Below are 20769 nucleotides of genomic sequence, written 5' to 3' on the forward strand. Positions count from 1 at the left end.
GGGAAATTATTCCTTCTTCTCCTGATTTGCTTATAGTATCATCCTTTCTGCTCAAATCATGTGTCTATTTTTATCTTATTTTTGTATGGGGTGTGAGATATAGGTTTATGCTGAGTTTCTACCCTATTAATTTCCAGCAATTTTTGTGAAGTAGTGAGTTTTTATCCCAGAAGCTAGAGTTTGAGGGCTTATCAAATATTAGCTTACTATAGACATTGATTATTGTGTCATGTGCAACCTATTTCACTGATTCACCACTCTATTTCTCAGCCAGTACCAAATGGCTTTGATGACTACTGCTTCATAATAGAGTTTTAGGTCTGGCACTGCAAAGCTCCAGTCCTTTAACTCTTTTTTTTTTTTTAAATTAATTTCCTCAATATATTTTTGACCTTTTCCACTTCCAGATGAATTCTGTTATTATTTTTTCTAGCTATATCAAATAATTATTTGGCAATTTAATTGGTATGGCACTGAACAAGCAGACCAATTTAGGCAGAATTATTATTTTTATTATATTAGTTCTGATTAGTTATGGGAAAATGATATTTTCTCAGTTGTGCAGATCTGACTTTATTTGTGTGAGAAATGTTTTGTAATTGTGTTCATATAGTTCCTGGGTTTGTCTTGGCAGGTATTCATACAAATATTTTATTTTTTCTACAGTTATTTTAAATGGAATTTATCCTGTCTCTTGGTGGAGGATTTTGTTGGTAACAATTAGAAATGTTGATGGTTTTGTGGGTTTATTTTATATGCTGCAACTTTGCTAAAGCTGTTAATTGTTTCAAGTAGATTTTTGAATGATTTTCTACTCTAAGTATATTATTATATCATCTGCAAAGAGTGACAGCTTTATCCACTCATTGCCTATTCTAATACCATTTATCAAATGGGGAATGACTTGTATTCTTATAAATTTGACAAAGTTCTTTATATATTTTATAAATGAGATATTTCATTTACATTTCAGAATTTCTAATTTGATATTTTACTGGGGATTTTTAATTTGTTATGTGCTAGCTTTTTAAATTTGCATTTCCAAAATTCTCTATTTTACTAATGTAACTACTTACAGATTTAAATTTACCCTAAAAACTGCTTTTGCTGCATAACATAGGTTTTGGTATGTTGTCTTACTATTGTCATTCTCTTGGTTGAAATTATGTTTTGTTTCTGTATTTTGTTGTTTGGCCCACCCATTATTTAGAATTATATTATTTAATTTCCAATTGACTCTTATTGAGTATACTTTTTATTGTATTGTATGGTCAATTTTTGTGTAGGTGCCACCATTGAGAAAAAAAGCTGTATTTCTTTCTGTTCATATTCAATTTTCTCCAGAAGTTTATCATATTTAGGTTTTCTAGGATCCTATTAATTTCTATAATTTATTTCTTTTTTAATTTGTAGATTGTTTTGTCTGATCTGAGAGAGGAATGCTGAGGTCCCACACGAATGCAATTTTGCTGTCTGTTTCTTTGTGTAACTGGCTTAATATCTTCTTTAGGAATGTGGATGTTCTGCCACTTGGTACAGATTGTAGGATTCTGCTTTTTAAACCACTTTACTAATTGCTTCCATTTTATGGGAACATTTATCCCATTCATATTCACAGCTATGATTATCAGCTCTGTATTTCCCTCTCTCTTATTTTCTCCCCTATATATACTTTTATTCTCTCTTCCTAGTCCCTCCTTAATAGTGTTTTGTTTTTTAATCCACCCCACCTATTACCTGCCCTATCTTCTATCACCCTTCCTCCCTTCTCTTACCCTTTTCTCCTAGTGTTTCTACACTCCTTTCTTTCCAGCCCCTGCCTTTTCTTTCCTATTTCTCCTCCTACTTCTTTATAGGGTTAGATAAATTTTATACCCAACTAGATGATTAAGTTACTCTTTCTTTAAGCTGAAATTGATGAGATTAAGCTTTAGACAATGCACATCCTTCTCCCTTCTTTCCTTCCATTGTAAGAGATGTTTTGTGCCTCTTCATGTGATCAAATTTGTCCCATTATGCTTCTCCTTTCCTCTTCTCCCAACTCAAACCTTTTTTCTACCCCTTAATGTCTTTTTCTTTGATATCATCACATAAGAGTCCATTCACAACTACACTCTACATCTATGTGATGCCCCTATAGAATTGCCTCAGTAACAGACACAATTCTCAAGAGTTAAAGATATCATTTTCTCATCTATGAATGTGAATACTTTAACCTTTAAATAATATTTATTTTCCCCTAGTTTACCTTTCTATGCTTGTTTTGAGCTTATGTTTGCTTAGTTTCTGGTTAGTTTTCTGTTTTGTTCTATTTTTTCCACAATGGAAATGTTTGAAAGTTTCTTACTTCATTCATGATCCATAACCTCCCCTGAAAAATGATGCTCATTCTCCCCGGGCAGTTAATTCTTGATTGTTAACTCATGTCCTTTGCCTTCCCAGAATATGGTATCCCATGTCCTCTGATGCTTTATTTTAGATGCTGTCAAATACTGTGTGTTGCTCCTTGATATTTAAATTGCTTTGATCTGGCAACTTGCAGTATTTTTTCCTTGAAATTGTAGTTCTGAAGTTTTACAACAATGGTTCTTGGGGTTTTCCTTTTGGGAATTCTTTTGAAGGAGATGAATGGATTCTTTAATTGAATATTTCCTCATCTATTTCTAGAATATTAGGGCAGTGTTCCTTAATGATCTTTGGAAGAATGGTTTCCAGACTCTTATTTTGGCCATGGCCTTCAGGTAGAACAATAATTTTTAAATTGTCTCTTCTGGATCTATTTTCTAGGTCGGCTGCTTTTCCAATAAGGTAATTTTCATTTTCTTCCAGTTTTTCATTCTTTTTTAGTTTGTGTGACTGATTCTTGATGTCTCATAGAGTCATTAGCTTCCATTTGCCCTGTTCTAGTTTTTAATTTGTGATTTTCTTCAGTTAGCTTTTGTCTCCCTTTTTTCCATTTGATTAATTCTACTTTTGAAGGTGGTGTTTTCTTCAGTGGATTTTTTTTTTTGCATTTGGCAATTTATATAATTTGAGAAATTGCCTTCCTTTTCCAAATTGTTGACTCTTTCTTGATTGCATGCCTCTTATTCCTTTTCTCATTTTTCTTCTACCTCTCTTATTTGCCTTTTAAAGTCTTTTATGAGCACTTCAAGAAGATACTTTGGGCTTGAGACCAATTCATATCACTCTCAGATTTCCTCTGAACATTTTGTCCTTGCCTGAGTTGATATTTTGGTTTTTCCTGTTACCATAATCACTTTCCATGGTCAGAGTCCTTGTCTATTTCTTACTCATTTTCTTTCCTTTTCTTTTTATATTCCTTTTTTTTATTATTTTTATGGTCAAACTCTGCTCCTGGGGGAAAGGGGGAAGTATCCCAAGCTTTCTGTGCAGTTCTAAGCTTTAGCTTTGAGCACAGGGACCTCTTCTCTTGTCGGGGATAGCTTTGCTTACATTTTCCAGGAAAAGCCTGTTTTCTCAGAATTTGTCCTCTGAGATGGGACTGTATGCTGCCCCATGCAGCCCCACATGTCTGTTCTTCTATTAAGGCAGGACTATAGTCTTAGTACCTTATCTAGTGATCTATGGGCTTTCCCAGACTTTGTCTGAGCTGGACTGAACACTCTTTTTGCCCCAGGGAGACTGATATTTCTTTATTTTTTTCCAATCTATTTTGAGCTACAGAGTGGTTTCATTCCATCAGATTCTATTCAAAGGCTTTGTTTCACGTGGTTTTCCAGGGAAATTAGGAGCAGCTTAATGACTTTACTCTGCCATCTTGTCTCTACCTCTGGAAGTCCATGTGTTGTTTTTTGACTGGCACTTTTTAAGATAGTTATTCTGTTATTTTGAATTTTTTCTTCATAGAAACTTTGGTATAATTTTATTATTCTTATATTAGTAAATGGGCTGCCAAATATTTTGCTTTTTGACATTTTTAATGTAGTATATCTTTCTTTCCTTTTTTTCCCTTGAAATTTTTCTAAAGACATCATGACAAATGAGAAATATATAGACTCTTTGCTATTCTCAGTCATATCTGACTCTTCTAAAATTATATTCAGGTCTTTAATTTTTTTCTTGTTTATTTTTTTGGTAGATATTTATCATTTTGAGTGGAATACATAGAATTTTTCATTCTTCATTGTTTGGTGTTTATTTTTTTTCCTGTGGTTCAACTAAGTTTTTCTTTAATCATTGCACTCATAGTATGTACTGGAATTACAGCTTTCACGTTTGATGGTTCCTGTAAGCATAATTTTGTTAAATCTTTAAAGATGTCAATTTTTACTATTGTATTTTCAAATTTGTAATTCTTTCCTTGATTCTTATTTTTACCTGAAACATAATAAATTTTGCTTTTGACCCTCATTTCTAAAAAGTTTGAGAGAAGTTCCTTACTTTCTTTTCTTTTAGTATGTAGACCTTACTTATGGCAGTTTCACAGTTTGAGAATGGATAAACTCTCCCTTCTCTATTATCATACATTTTGCTGACTTCTATCTCTGGGTTTCATTTAATTTTATATATGCATTGTATGTAGACTATTAGTTTATTATGTAATAATTTTTTTTAAGTTTTAGCATTCCTGTGAGATAGAACAACTCTATATTTAAAAAGGGAACCAAGAACCAGAGCAATTACTACCTTAGGAAATCATAGTCCATCCAATAGTTTCAAAATGAAAGTTGGTAAAATGTGAGTAGGAAAAAAAAAAAGTTTTATCTGTCTAGAACATAATCCACAAGTTAGCTTGTAAAGTCCAGAAGTATTTTTTCATGAACTATTTCTAAATTCAATGTTTTATCTGCAAAATTTGAATGCTTTAATAAATTGTTGTACTATATTACAGAAACCAAATGCCACCAGAGCAATGACCTTTTAAATTTCTGGAGCAATAGGAGTTGAAATTGGAAGGCTCAAACTTAAAGAAAATACTATATCCTCCAAAAATGGCTTCAGGAGGCTTAGAATATTTTAAAGAGGTTTATTCTTTTGATATAACTTCTTTTCAAGTATGATTTTAAAATGGGTAGGTTTGGGGTAATAAAGTAATAAAGGTTTACTCTGCTTTGAAACAGAAAACAGTAGAGAAACAGTAATAAATAAGTTTTTTAAAATAGGAGAGAATATATAGGAAGCTCCATTGCAGGAGGAAGGCAAGAATAATATGGGAACAATCTGCATCTAACAAAAGAGGTTATGGAACTATGATTAAAGAGAAGAATGTAAAAATGATATTATTTTAGATTGGTTGCAAAGGCAAATGTTGAAACATTTCATGTGCAGCTAGGAATAAGATTCTTGTTTTAAATAGTTATGAACCTTTATAAACTGCAAGTCTATATTTTTGGAAGATTTTGCTTAAATACTTTTCAAAAAGACTTTGCCACCTGGTAGTAGTTTCAGCACAAAGTAAAATATCTATAGATAAATGTGTAGTCTATACTTAATTATTTCTGACAAAGAATTTGCTAGTAATGTCATGATGAATACAGCATTGTTTATGACTTTGGATTTTTCCTTTCGGTTTCCTTGTCAGTATTCAATTTTCTTCTTATAAGTTTCCATTAATAGTACTGAAACTAATAGTACAAAGTAATCATGATAATTACAATATAATTGATATTTGGGAATCTTTATCTACAAACCAATGCTTTCTATACATATATTTATTTCTTCTATGTCTATATGGTTGTAAAAATAAGGATAAAAGTATAAAAACTATAGTATAAAAAAGTACAAAAAGCATAAGAACAGTGATAGTGATAGGTACTAGTCTCATGATGTTACTGTTACAGGAAATTTTCTGGTAAAGAAACATCTATTAAAACAAACTGGCAGCTTGGCAAAGTGCTTGATGGCACTTATTTTATTTTGACTATGTGATTATTCATGGCAATTGGATAATATTTTTGAATTATTAGACAATGAAAAATTATATTTCAACTATTATAAGTGTGTTAAGGCTACTAATTTATGCAAAGTTCCTTGCTATAGATAAGAAAATGGTAACCCTTATCCTCAAAGAGCTTAATACCAAATAGAAAGATAAAGAGCATACATATTGTAATGAAAAAGCAATATTAAAAGGTGACCAAAAATGTTATAAAATTTAAATGAAGACCCTACTTCCATTATTGTTGATAATGGGAGTTTGGTTTTTCAATATATTATGATATTTAATTCGTGAAATTTATGTTAATAAATTAACCTTGTATTCAGGTAAATAAACAAGCAAGCAAGCAAACTAATAATCTCAGAGAGCTATCAAGAATGTGAAATTAAATTAATTGTTTAATGGTAGGTTCTTATCTGTAAGAAATACTTAAAACTTCATCTTATTGTTTTTCAAAGCCAGCTTTTTATCTACTATGCCATGCTAAGGCTTATTTATATTATTATATAGTAATTATATATTATTATATAGGTTTTTTTAAAGAAAGTTCTTTGTTGTGACTCTGGGTATTTTTCAAAGGGTAACAAATGATTTTCTTTCTCACAATAAACATATGACATCTATAAACTGTCTATTGTCATATTTCCCTGTAACTGGAGAATTTTCCCCAGTATAAGATCCTGACATCTGGTTAACAAAAAGAATGAATTGAGTTTATTGAGAGATTAATTCACCAGCTGAAGGAAGAAGACTGAGTCTAAAGTCATCAGAAATTCCACCCACTAAACTTATCATCCAAGATATAGAAGATCTCTAATTAGCTTCCTGAACCAATTAAACACAAGCAGGAAGCATTAGTCATCAACACTATTTTGAGTGGATGGACTGACTTGAGAAACTGCATATCTTGAGGGAAAACTATGCCTTGAGTTTTTTCTTCTTGCTTGCTTGCTGCTTCAAAATTTTTTACTTGTAAGATTTGTACATAGACAAAATTTCTCACATTATTTCTGGCTGAGCAAGTTTACAAAGGGAGATGGTGAGAAGAGAGGAATATATTTTTTTTCCTTGCTTTTACCTGTATGGCTCTCTTTGAGAAGCTAGTTTGGATTCATCTCCTGAGGTTGATCAACTTTTTTGAGTTCAGGATTTGAGAAAAGTTAACCTAGGTTTCAGTATTCTTGGAGCTTAATATATACAGCTTTAGGGATAATCCTTAAATTACCTATATATAACTTAGAATGATAAAGTAATTAAACCATTTTTGCAAGTAGTTTGGTGGAAATCACAAGTACAACAATAATCTCAATTTTCAAAAAAAAATGAAATTATATGATGGCAAACAAATTTGATTCTTTGTAAAAGTAAAAAAAATGCAAAATAATATTAGCTTTATATATTTATATATGTATGTAAAAGAAATGTTGGATGCCCTCTACTTTTATTTCTTTATTTTTAAATAGGAATCTGAGGCCCCTGAAAACTAAAGATCTGCTGAAGATTATATTAGTACCAACCACTGGTGTCCAAAATTGATATTTTAACTTTAGTTCTCTTCATTTTAAGCCAGTACAAATTTTACTACAAAGGAATAGTTTATAGGTATCTAGAAATACACTCAAATGCCATTGAAAACCAGACCAGGTTCATCAATAACTGATTTCCTTTAAAAAAAGGAAATTTCCTTTAAAAAATTTCCTTTAAAAAAAACAAAAAAACATGTTTAATAGACTATAAAATAAAGGAGATTCCATTAATATGAGAGGTGTAAATTTCAGCAAAGCATTTAATAAAATTGATCCTGATAGCCTTGTAGACAAGATTAGAAAGATGTTCAGTTAGATGATAATTTAACAAAATGGATTTAAGACTGGTTAAATAACCATACTAAAAGAATGAAAGGATTGAAGCTAATCTGAAGGGACATCTCTGGATGAATGCCTTGATATTCTATCCTGATTCACATGGACTTTTCAACACATTTACCAATGATTTAGTTTGAGAAACAGATGAATGTTTAATGTTATTTCAGATGACAGAGTAGGATTGGGGGGGAAATAACACATTGCATAAGAGTATGAAGTGTATGTATGTGTATGGGTGGGGATATATATTTTCTGTCTCTCTGCCTTTCTGCCTTTCTGTTCCTCTCTGTCTGTTTCTGCCTCTTTCTCTTTTCTCTCTGTCTCCATCTCTTTGTGTCTGTCTCTGTGTCTCTGTGTGTGTCTGTATCTCTGTGTGTATCTCTGTATTTTTCTCTGTGTCTTTCTGTTTCTGTGTGTGTCTCTCTCTGTCTCCTGGGGGGTGGAGGGGGATGTCTCTCTGTCTCTCTTTGTGTCTTTCTCTGTGTTTCTCTCTGCCTCTTTTCCTCCTACTTTTCTCTCTGTGTATACATATATGCTTGTAGTTTACACACACTTAAATACACATTCTTGAAAAGCAGAAAAATATAAAATGAAATATAATAGAGACTGTACTTAGATTCAAAAGAACAGATTCACAAATTTATGACAGGAAAGACATGGTTAGATAATAAAAAAGATGTGAAAGTTTTAATGAACTGTTAGTTCAATATGAGTCTGTGGTTTGGTACAATAGGCAAAAGGAACTAATATGATCTTAGTCTATATTTATAAATGAATAATGTCCAGAATAAAATGATAGTCTCACTATAATCTGTCCTTATTGTACTTCATTTGGAGGACTGCATTCATTTATAGACATTACTTTTAATAAGAAAAGTGACTAACTGGTGTGCATTCAGAAAAAGGCACTTGCAATAGTTAGGTTATTATATGTTAAATAAGAGAGGTTCTTATCCAGAAGAACACATTTGGGAAGACATGGAAAACAATAACTCTCTTGAGTGCTTGAATGATTTCCTTGAAGAATTCTTTTGTATACACACAAAGGATAGAGCTAGAAACAATGTTTTGAAGTTGTACAGAAGCTGATTGTGTTTGTGTAGCAAACTTAGAAAAGTTTGCTAATTTGTAGCTCTGCTGCAATAGGATATTGGCTACCCTCATAAAGAATATCATGCATATATTTATGTACATTATGTGTGCATGTTTATGTGTGAATAGCCTTGGGTTTATATACATATATGCATATATATACATACTCTTAATTTTTATTCAGCCAATATCTTCCTTCTTGCCTCCCATTTAAGTCTCCCTCATCCATTGAGAAAATAAAAAAGCAAAATCCATTGCACACAGATATAGTACACCAAAAAACAATTTCCACATTGGCAAGGTCACTTATGTATATGCATAATTTTGCTTTCTGAATTTTTTTATCTCTATCGGGGGTGGGTAGCCTTGTTGGATTATGAATTATCTGGAATATTGACTAGTCATTAGTCAATAATAGTTCAGCATAATAGTATTGAAACCCACACATACATGTAGTATGAGAAGACATCTGTCACCTAATTCTTTGCAGATGTGAGAGATCTATGATTATGTTACACTGCACATATTTTTGGGCCCTTTTCTTCTTTTTTACTATATTTATGAGTTATGCTGATTTGTTTCTTCTTATCTTTTCATTTTAAAATATATTGCTTCTTGGGATTGCTCTCCGTGAAAGAGAGATTCTGAGGGAAATTATATTGATATAGAGAAACTAATGATATTGATAAAATTTTATTTTTTAAGATTGAGAGATGACCAACAAACAACCTCCATTCTCCAATTTAAGAACATTTGAATTATCAAATTTAAACTTAGGGGAGGACAGATAGGAGGATGAATTAAGAGCCTTTAGTGGCTCTTAATATCATTTATTCATTCATTCATCACCTCTGGAAATCTAGTGCAGTTTGTGGACAAGATAATACCATATTCTTTCTTTAGGCATTTTTGTTGGCTGTCCCACATGCTTAGAATGTTCTTCCTCCTCAATTCAACTTCTTGACTTCTTTCAAGTCCCAGCTAAAATTATACCTCTTATAAGAAGTTTTCACTAATCTCTTTAAATTCTAGTGTCTTTCCTGTGATTATTTCTGATTTATCTTATAACTAGCATATTCATAAATAGTTGTTTGCATTGAAGTCTGTTTTGGAATCCTAGTTAACTCAATGAAATTGATACAACGTTTATTGGTTCACACCTTAGAGCCAATCCTTACAAAGTGATAAGTTGCTAATACTGATAGACAATAATGCTTATGTTCACACCTTTAGAGAGCTCTTATAAGCAAGAAGTATTTAAGTACTCATTGGAGTTCACACATTTGGGAGATTTCAGGGTTTAATATGAAATATCTGAATTCAAACCTCCCTTGAAGCTCTTAGGGCCAGAGAGCATGCTGGGAGATATCCCACAATCCCACTCTCGGAAAAGGAGCATAAATACAGCTCCAGTGAACCACTTGAGAGTTTTTACTTGGGAACATTCCCAGGGACCCGAGATTCAGCACTCTGGGAGATTGAGAGCTAGAAGCCCTCTCTCGGAGGCAAGAGAGATTCATTTCATCTGGAGGCTGCAGAAAGCAGAGGCAAAGGACAAAGCTGCAAGAGCTCTTAGAACCAAGGAGAGAGAGCAGAGGTAGAAGCAAGGGACAAGCTGCAAGAGCTCTTGGAACCAAGCAGAGAGATAGGCCTCTGAGCTAACGGGACTATATTGAAGGATACAATAAAAGATCTGAACTTTTATCAGCTGGCTGCGATTTTGGGTGATTATTTACTTGTAACTGAAACTAAAGCTGCCTCCAGAAAACCTCCCAAAGAAACCTGCTTTCTCCCAGAGAGAACCATCTTATTATTATTTTAAAGAAGAAAAAAATACCACACCTCTTATAAGAAGTTTTTACCAATCTCTTTAAATTCTAGTGTCTTTCCTGTGATTATTTCTGATTTATCTTATAACTAGCATATTCATAAATAGTTGTTTGCATTGAAGTCTGTTTTTTACTTTTCTTGTACCCCAGTACTAAGCAATAAATAAATGATTATGGATTGACATAGTAAAGGCTAAACTATATACAATACATTTGGTTATGAAGGAAACTAAAAGTTATTGAAAATGAAAGTGTAGTATTTTCCCCATCCTAAATCATAGACCCTTTGAAAGCTTGTACAGGCCCCTAGGGATACCTTGAACTTCCAAGAAGCCCTAATTGCAAACCAATTATCTACTATGAGTCAAGCACTGTGTTAAGTGCAGATAATGCAAAAACAAAAGTGAAAGAGGTCCTGCTTTCAAGTATCTTACTTTCTGTTGATGAAGACTAATATGTACATATAAGTACATGCAAAATAAAAAGTGATTTAATAAGGTAATAATAAATGTGGAATAAGAAAAGCCCACATTTATGAAGAGGCAATTGAGCTAAGTTTTGAAGAAAACCAGATAGTCTAAAAAAGAAAATGTGAGAAAAAAAGTACCTTCCTGGAGTAGGACATAGCCAACAAGAGAAAAGGAACAAAGATTAGAGATGGAGTACCACATGTTAGAAACTGATGGAAGATAATGGAGTAAGGGAAATTCCAAAATTTATTCCCAATCCCCTCCAAAAAACATTAAAATAATAGCTCAAAACAAATTATGAAGAAGCAAAACCGATAAAAATAAGCAATGAAACCATTTTCCAGCCCAGGACAACTTAGAAGTTCAACAAGATCTGTCTTATTGAGGTGATATTGGAGTGCAGTCTAAGGCTACTGCACAGATCATACCAGCAACCCAGCAGTAAACTTTGGGGATGACTAAAGCAGTGGTGAATTTTCACCACTGGAATTCTCAAACTGTAGTTGGTGAGGTGGTCAGATAACTGCTTAGAAGGAGATTGCAAGGGAGTCTGTGACAGTGCTGGAAGCAGGATTCTGTGGTAGTGCCTATACTTAGTAGCAGGTCACAATCCCAGGAAAAGGAGGAGCACTAATAAGTGCAGGGACCCTGAACACATTTCCAAGGCAGAAAATAATGCAATCTAGAGCACAGGCCAGGAGAGCAAACACTATGCTTCTACTTGGGTCCTACAATCTTGCCAGAACTGAAAATTTATGGATGCCCAGAACTAGTGGCATAGAAAGTTATATGCCCCCTCTACCCCAGGAGCAGAGTTCAAATCTAATATAAATTTAAAAGTCAAGAAATTTGCTTGAAAAATGAGTAAACAACAACAAAAAAGAATATCTCCCTCCCTGCCTTCCTCCCTTTCTCTCTCTCTCTCTCTCTCTCTCTCTCTCTCTCTCTCTCTCTCTCACACACACACACACACACACACACACACACACACACACAGCCTTAATGAAAAATGTAACTTGGTCTCAAACTCCCAAAAAAGAATTCCTGGAAAAACTCAAAAAAGATTTTTAAAATTAAAGAAGATAGAGGAAAGATTGTCTTGTATTTGGAAAGATAAAATTTCTATTCAGCTCTAGTCTTTTCATCAGAAATACTTGAAATTTCATTTCAATTTATTAAATTTCATTTTTATTTTGTTATGTTCAATTTTCTTTCTGAAAGATTATACTCAGTTTTGCTAGATAAATTATTCTTGCTTTTAATCTACTTCCTTTGTCCTCCAGAACATTTCAAATACTGGTTTTTTTTTATTCTTATTATTCTTATTATAGAAGCAGCATAATCCAGGGTTATTCTGATTATGGGTCCATAATATCATTTTTTTTTTCTTTCTGGCTATTTGAAATATTTCCTCCTTGACTCAGGAGCTCTTTAATTTGACTCTATTATTCCCGGGAGTTTTCATTTTGAGATCTCTTTTAGGCGGTGATTAGTGACTTCTTACAATTTCAATATTCTTTTCAATTTTAATAGCCCTTTAGATAGCAGGGCAATTTTCCTTTCCTTAGATGATGTCTATTTTTTTCTGTTTTTCTGGGTGTTTTTTAATCATAACTTCCAGATTGCCAAAAATTTTTATGTTATCTTGACTTGATCTATTTTCCAGTTCAGTTGTTTTTTCCAATGTTCCAGCCCTTTATTCATCAGTGCTCCTAGTGCATTTGTATTCAAAAGAGAAGTTTAAAAAATAGAAAAGCAAAGAATTTATCTGTACAAATATATATATATATATATATATATATATATATACACATATACATATATGTATATGTATATATTTTCAATTTCAAAGAATTGGGAATAGAGGGGATACCCATTAACTGAGGAATGACTGACCAAGTGGTGATATGTGAGTGTAATGAAAGATCATTTTGTTTTATAAAATGAAAATTTAGATGATTTCAGAATACCCAGGAAAAACTTAAATGAACTGATGAATGTTGATGAAGAGCAGAATCAAAAGATTATGCATAGGAACAGCAATATTTTATGATGATCAATTATGAAAGACTTAATGACCTAGTTATTTGGCAACTTTACACTGATCTAAGATAATTCCATATTTATTATGAAAAATGTTATTCACTTCCAGAAAAAGAACTAATACAATCTGAATGCATATTGAAACATAGTTTTACTTTTTTTCTTGGAATTTATTTTTGGTTTGTGTTCTTTTTCACAACACGACTTTTCTGAAAATATGTTTTGCATGAGTATACAGGTATAACCTCTGGCAAGGAAGGGGTCATATAGTAAGGAAGATATTAATAAGAGGTAGTAATATGGTCTCTACATATGGTAAAACTGATCAGATATCTATGGGTAAATACTCTAAGGAAAATGAATGAGCACCTTACGTAAAAAAAAGGATTCTGTGGTTCATAGCAAGACATTCCTGAGTGATTTAAGAGAAACAAGAATTGTGAAAGCAGTGTTTATCATCCACACAGTAGAATAGAAAAAAAAAAAACTCAAATTCATGGTCAAACCTTACCAAAGAAACAAAAGAAATAACAATTGATTGGGTATGAAAAATCATAGAAACAAAGGAAATTATCAAAAAAAAAAAGTAAAAAGTATTATTAAATATATTTCTAAATAAAAAGATTAATCTCAAATATAAAATAAGTAATAACTCAAAAATTACATGTCTCAAAAGAATAAAAAAAATCAAACAACCACAAACCTTGAAGATCTTAATGTAAGAAATAATACAGGAAAACTGTGCAAAGCTTCTGGGGAAAAAAAAAAAAAAACATTTCTGAATATGAAACATATTGCCTTCTGGGGTGAAGAGAAGGAAAGAATAATTTTTTCCTCTAGATACCAAGAAGGGGAGGAGGGGAAAGATGGATAGAATTATTAGATAAGTAAGCAAAAGGAAAAAAAAAAATCTAATGTAAAATATTAAAAAAATGCAGAGGTATGGAAAGGGGCAAAATTGGGGAAGGGAGGTAAGAAGTAAGAAGAGAAGATGAGACTAAAGTAGTCTTAAAGTAATTAACTAAAGAGAGAATTTTTTTTTTTTTTTTTTTTTTTTTTATAGAGGAAGCAAGCAAAAATCCTAATCAGGTACATACAGAGAAGTGAAGGAAAATAAAACCTAAATTTCAAAATTTTTTAAATGAATGAAACCAGTCCAAAAAATGTAAAAGGGTAAAAAATAACCAGGAAAGAAAACAAAACAACATATTCTATTGTGTTTGATAAGAATGCCCAGAATAAGAATAAGCATATAAGAAAATATTTTCCAATAAAAATAGCCAACCTTTTAAATTCCACTAAAATACCATCTATTTCAAGTAATTTTCCCTAATCCCCAACCCAGAAATGATTCCTATTTCCTTAGACTTTTCATAGAAGTCTGTAATTTACCCAATTATTTTTCATTTTTCTTTGTATTGTATCAAATGAATTATAATTGTCTTATGGATAGAAATTATAAGTTTTTTAGGACCTGGAGCTGTGATTTGAATTAAGACAAATATACAAAAATATTTTATATGTTTTAGTACATGTGACTCACTGATGCTAGTGTCCAGAAGGGTGTGGAGTAATCAAAAAATAAAAAAAAAAAAAATACAAAAATGGGTGTTTTATCTTACAAAGATTCAATGGGTTGTGATTTTGAAGTGGGACTAAAATAAATCAAACCTGGTGATAGAAGGTAATGCTTGTTAATATCTGAAGCAATTCAAAGTAAACAATTTTGTTAATAGCATAAGGACAAATTTGAAAACTATTAAAGAATTAGACCGGCACTGTTTTTGTTTTTTTTCCCCTTTCCTCATCCTACCCTCCCAATTTAACAAAATCTTTTTTTTTTTTACTTTTTGCTTTAAGCCAGAAAAAAAAAAAAAAGTTATTGGGCTGGAGGAGATATAATGTTTAATTAAGGCATCACCTTTACCTTTATGGAGTTTATACTTAGTAGTATGTTTTGTGAGGAATTTTGCATCTCTTGAGTCAGAGGATGCGTTATTTAATTCTTACGCAACTTCCACTCCTTGTAATTTTGCATCCTCTCAACAATCTTTAGAAAAAAAGAATACTTTTTTGTTGTTGTTGTTGTTCTTGTTGAATGATCTGATCATTCATGATTTCATTTTGGATTTTCTTTGTAAAAGTATAGGTGTGGTTGATCCTTTTCTACATTAGCTCATTTTGAAAATGAGAAAATTTAGACAAACAGGCTTAAGTGACTTGTTCAGGATCACCCAACTAATAAATGTCTGAGGCCAGATTTGCATTTAAGAAGATTAGTCTTTCTGACCTTAAGCCCAGAACTAATTATTTCACTAACTTGCTGCCCTGAGAAGAAATATGTGCCTCTAATATGTATTTCTATGTATCTTGAAGTATCTTTAATTTAAAAAAAAAGTTCCCTTAGGGGGAAAGTAGTTTGACTATTCTTTTATTTATTGAACTAAATACAAAATAAGAAAAAAAAGAGAGAAAAAAGAAAGACAGAAAAGGAAAATAAAATTTAAAAAGTTAAACAAACATTGTCATATCAGGGAATATTCAAACTATATAGCAATAGATTTCCATTTCAAGAAAATATATATATAATAAGACAAGAAATTATATTCACGAGTATTCATCTTTGCTTTCTTGTAGGTTATTCTTTTATTCTTTACTGCATATCTTTTACTTTATTTTTTTTCCCCTTTCATTCCCAAAGCAGGCTATAGTTAAGCACAGATACATGTATACATACATACATACATACATACACATTTACACATATATTATGTATGTATGTATACATGTGTATATTCACATCTAGGGACCTACATACATATACATATATCTATATACTCACATAGACCTACATGCATACATATCCACCTAGACTCACACGCATGCACATATACATTTACCCAAATGTAAACATACATCTAAAGCAACATTTATTTCACTTACATATAATATAGATTTCTCTCTTGATTGAATCTTAAAATTTGACTTTGTCTAAGATCAATGATTACTAATTCTACTTTTTTCTAATAAATTCCATTCTTGATCCTTATTGTAATGTTTCTGTATATTTATTTCCTATCCATGCTAACTCTTCTACTTCAATTCTGCTCTTTAATTTGCTTTGCTATTACTTAACCTCCCCAAAGCCATGGAACCCTCTGTTATCTCTTCCCCCCCTCTATTCCCTCTTTATCCCATTCCCATTAATCTACATATTTTCTGCCATTCTGATTAATGTAAAACCCTTTTGTACCCTACCTTATCCTTTATCCCTTTCCTATTAACTTACACACCTTTTCCCACTACCACAAATTTATACATTCTTCTATACTTCACCTTATTCTATTTCCTCCCCTCTTATTTCTTTATAGATTTTGTAGGATGTAATTCCCTTCATGGTGTGTGTGTATGTGTGTGTGTGTACACACACACATGAATACATATATGTTGTGTAATGTTCCCTATTTAATCCTTTCCTAATGTGAGGTTTTCAGAAGTACAAGCCTTTCTCCACCCTCTTATGTCTCTGAAAGCGGTCTTCCTCTACACCTCATTTGTATAATATAATTACTATTTTTACCTTTTCCTAGAGAGTATTGCTTTTTAAAAATCAGATCATACTGCCCCAATCTTTCTTTTGAGCTACTCAATCATTGATGTCAATCTTAACTATATGGTATATATTTCCACCCAACACATAAACAATTTGTCCATGTTGAGTTGAAATTAATCTTTGATATTAGCTCTTAAATTTTCTAATAAGTTTGGTTTGGTTGAGACAAAGGCCTAAAAATCTGCAAGTTGGTTGAATGTCCATTTTTTTTTTCACTCAGTATTAAGAATAATTTTATCCAACATTATGGATAATTTTATTCACTATTGTGGATAATTTTTCTCTTTGATCTGGGTGTTTGAAATTTGTCAATAATATCCTTATGTGTTTTCAACAAGTATCTTTTTGAGGTGGTGGTAGATGGATTTGTTCTGTTCTTATTTCCCCCTCCTGTTCTAACACTGGAATAATTTCCATCGGTTATTTCTTTCATTATTATGTCAAGGTTCTTTTTTATTATTTTTTTTTTGGTCACAACTTTCATGTAATACAATTATTCTCATATTTTCTCTTCTTGACCTATTCTCCAGATCTATTGTTTTTCTTTTAAGATGTTTCATATTCTGTTCTTTTTTTTTCATTCTTCATATTTTGTTTTGCTTTTTTCTCCATCTTTCATAGTTTCACTGACTTCCCTTCGCCCAATTCTAAATTTCAAAGAATTATTTTCTTCTTTAGGACTCTATCTCCTTTAGTTGGTTGACTTCTTTATTCATAATCTTGTTTTTCTTGGATGGCTTTTATTGATATTTTTTGTTTTCCCTCAATCTTTCTCACTTGATTTTTAATATCTTTTATGAGTTCATTCTTTTTGGACAGGTAGCCACTTTGTTATTCTTTGGAATAAAAGAAACTTTATTTTACTTCACTGACTTACTCCAAAAATGAACCCCAGCCTTTCCTATTCCCATAGTAAGTTTCTATGGTTGGATTCTTTCTTCTTTGTTCATTAAAAAAAATAATAATAATAAAAACCATTAATGTAAGCAATTCTATCCCTGTGTTTGGAAGAATGGTGCCTCTACCTTCACTTCAGATCTTCTCTCTGGCATGGAACATCAAACCAAAAGCTTCAGCCTCCTTCAAGTGCCCACAGCAAGCAGTATCCCTGCCCCACTGCTTTTACACTCACCTTGTGTGCTGATTTCTTCCCACTCAGGACTATACTTTAGCAGCGCAGCTAAGCCTGGAGCTCCTATTCAGCAGAGGTTCCCTCAGTTTTTCCAAATTCAGATCCCCATTCCCTATGTGTCCAGGAGGTAAAAGTTCCTGTGGTTCAAGCTAAGGCTCCAGCCAAATCCAGCTAAATCCAGTTACCCACTTATTTTTTTCTGTGGCGCTATCCTGAAAGTTTTTGTACTTCACACTTGTTAATCCCCGTTCTTAGGTCTTTCTTTTGATCTTCTCAGATTATCCCAGAACTACCTCTATTTTTCCCCAAATCATCTTTGGTTTTCACAAGTCTATGTTTACCCAGAGATGTAAATTTGTTCAGTTTGTGGGGGAAATCTGGAGAGCTTGAAATTTTGTGACTTACTCAGCCATTTCTCAAAATCTTCCCCTTGGCTATTCTTTATGAGTTTCTAATCCTTATTTCAGAATAGCCTCAAAATGTACACTTGAAAAAGCTTATTTTTCAAGTTCATTATTGCTCAAAATAAAATAATTTTTAGATATTTTGAATCAGTTTACAAACTACTAATGTTTTTCTTCTTCCTTTGCTCACTGTGTCAAAAATGGGTTTGGTTTTGGTAAATTTTCTACCATCCTCGAAAGAAAAAGTTCAGATTCAAATATTGAACTATTATATTCCATATATTAACCTTTGGAAAATTTGAATTTATTTTTTTCTTTCTTAATTCCTAAAGGAATTCCCAGATAGCAGCTATTCTATGGGTCACTTCTTTTCTCAATGGGTTAAGATTACTTTACTGTCAAAAACATTTTTTTTCAGAAAAAGTAAATTTTATAGTCAACGTAGTAACCTGTGAATGCTGGCATATTTGTTTGCTATGTGTTATTTTTAGTTTGCTTTTGAAAGTTGTTATCATTCACTGCCAGAGTATAGCTATTGCTAATAAGACAATTGCCCATAAGAAATAATGATGACTGAAGAAGGTGATTATTACAGCATGGCATTATAGATAGAGTACTGGATTTATTAAAACTACCATATACTCTTTATGTAATATTATTCATTATCGTAATCATTGAAAAGGATTGGTTTTGTTATATTTTTAGATGAAACATCAGATACATGTGATTAATTCTTAATTTAAAAACTCATAAGACTCCCTCTCATATTATTATTATTATTATTTGCTCTTTATGACTAGTTACTCCGGGGCAGATCTACTCCAAAACCTGAGAGATGGGATCTACTCCAAGTGGGCAGTGGAGCACGCATAGATGATCAAGTCAGTGGAGACTGTGATGATGAAGATGGTTGTGGAGGATCAGGAAGTGGAGAAGTAAAACGTGTTCTGAAAATCACAAACTGTAAGTCATTTATATTAATGCTTCTTTGAAGAGTCAATATGCAAAGTGAAATGAAAGTCACCACTTAACTGGAGTTGAAAGCAAATCATTGTGGTACACAATCAGACAGGAGGAATGTTAAGGGAACTGGAGATTTAGAAAGAAAAAATTCAGTGGCCAGTTGGATCTATTTGTGGATACTCTGGTTGTGTATTCATTTCTCTTTGGCTCATTCATTTCTCAGTAATTAATTTTATGAAATGGTTTTGTTACTTTAGCAATCAATGAACACAGAATAATGAGATATGGAAATGATAATCATCCGCATAACATCTTAAAAAGTAATGTGGTAAGCAATGTTAAAGTGATCATCTGAAATCACAATAGTGTTGTGCAAATAATAAAACAACTCTGTTAGGTTCTATAATGTAGTCATAGAATGAAGTAAATTTCACTTTATTCACTCTGATCAGACTCAGCTTAATGAAATGAAAAGCAGGAAAAATATGTGGAAAGGTCAAATATAAAAAAAAAAAAACATTAGTTCAACTTCTCGAAATTCTTTCTACTATTACTCTACCAATCTTCTACCTTTCTTTCCTTGTATGAAAATGAAAAATGGTACATAATGGGTATATACAATAAGCATAGCAGTTCTGAGGTATTTGGGTTGCCCCTGCTAATTACTTAACACTTACATATGATTGAACAGCTTTCTCAAATGTATTTCTCTCTATCATTCTGTATCTTTCTGTCTCCTTGTTTCTGTCTCTTCTCTCTGAAAGATACAGGGTATCCTCAGCGGCACTATAGTAAGAATAAGATTCTTAAAAATCTTTTTTCTAAATATTACATATTTAAAGACATAATTATGATTCAAATCATCTACTCTATACAGAAAGAAAAACATGTCTTCTTTCCTGAATTTATTTATAAGCTTAACAACTTTTTAATGAATTTATGGCCATAATTGTTTTGTTTCACAAGAGAAGCAGAGCCTCTTGTGGATGTTATACAACTAATGATTTTCTCACAAAGTCATAACTTGTCAAGGTGGCAAGAGTGGAGTTTTACTTCAGAGCCTTGTTCTCAATTACTGTTGAAATGGACAGGTATGGTACAAGCAACCATCCATCAGAACAAAAAACAAGTTAGTTATATATGGTTTTCATAACTCCAGACAAGCATTAAAAAAAAATCCACATATGCTATAAATGGGCTGTCTATTAGGTTTCTAACATTTTATAGCTGTTACCTTTCAATTTTTAATAAGTGGGCAGGAAACCACTGTGGACAGCCTGCTGAAATGAAGTGGGACAATGAGAGTGGGAAAGTATGGGTCACATTTCTATTTCTGTATGATGGTATGGTTTAATTCCCCATCTTCATTTATTTTCATACACTAGCCAAACAAACTGAAGCAACTCCAAGAAGTCTAAATTACACAAAGATTGTGTTACTGGATTCAGAGTTTTCA

General features: G+C 32.0%; 1 protein-coding gene across 1 annotated transcript in view; it reads left to right on the top strand.

Moving 5' to 3' along the window:
- GPC5 (glypican 5) overlaps nt 1-20769 on the top strand; it is a 2065974-nt gene that overhangs the window by 988432 nt on the left and 1056773 nt on the right. The window contains exon 7 of the mRNA XM_031963619.1: nt 19151-19313. Coding sequence (XP_031819479.1) covers nt 19151-19313 — 163 coding nt within the window. The remainder of the gene's footprint in view (nt 1-19150; nt 19314-20769) is intronic.

Source organism: Sarcophilus harrisii, chromosome 3 (assembly GCF_902635505.1).
Source record: "Sarcophilus harrisii chromosome 3, mSarHar1.11, whole genome shotgun sequence".
NCBI classification, from domain to species: Eukaryota; Metazoa; Chordata; class Mammalia; order Dasyuromorphia; family Dasyuridae; genus Sarcophilus; species Sarcophilus harrisii.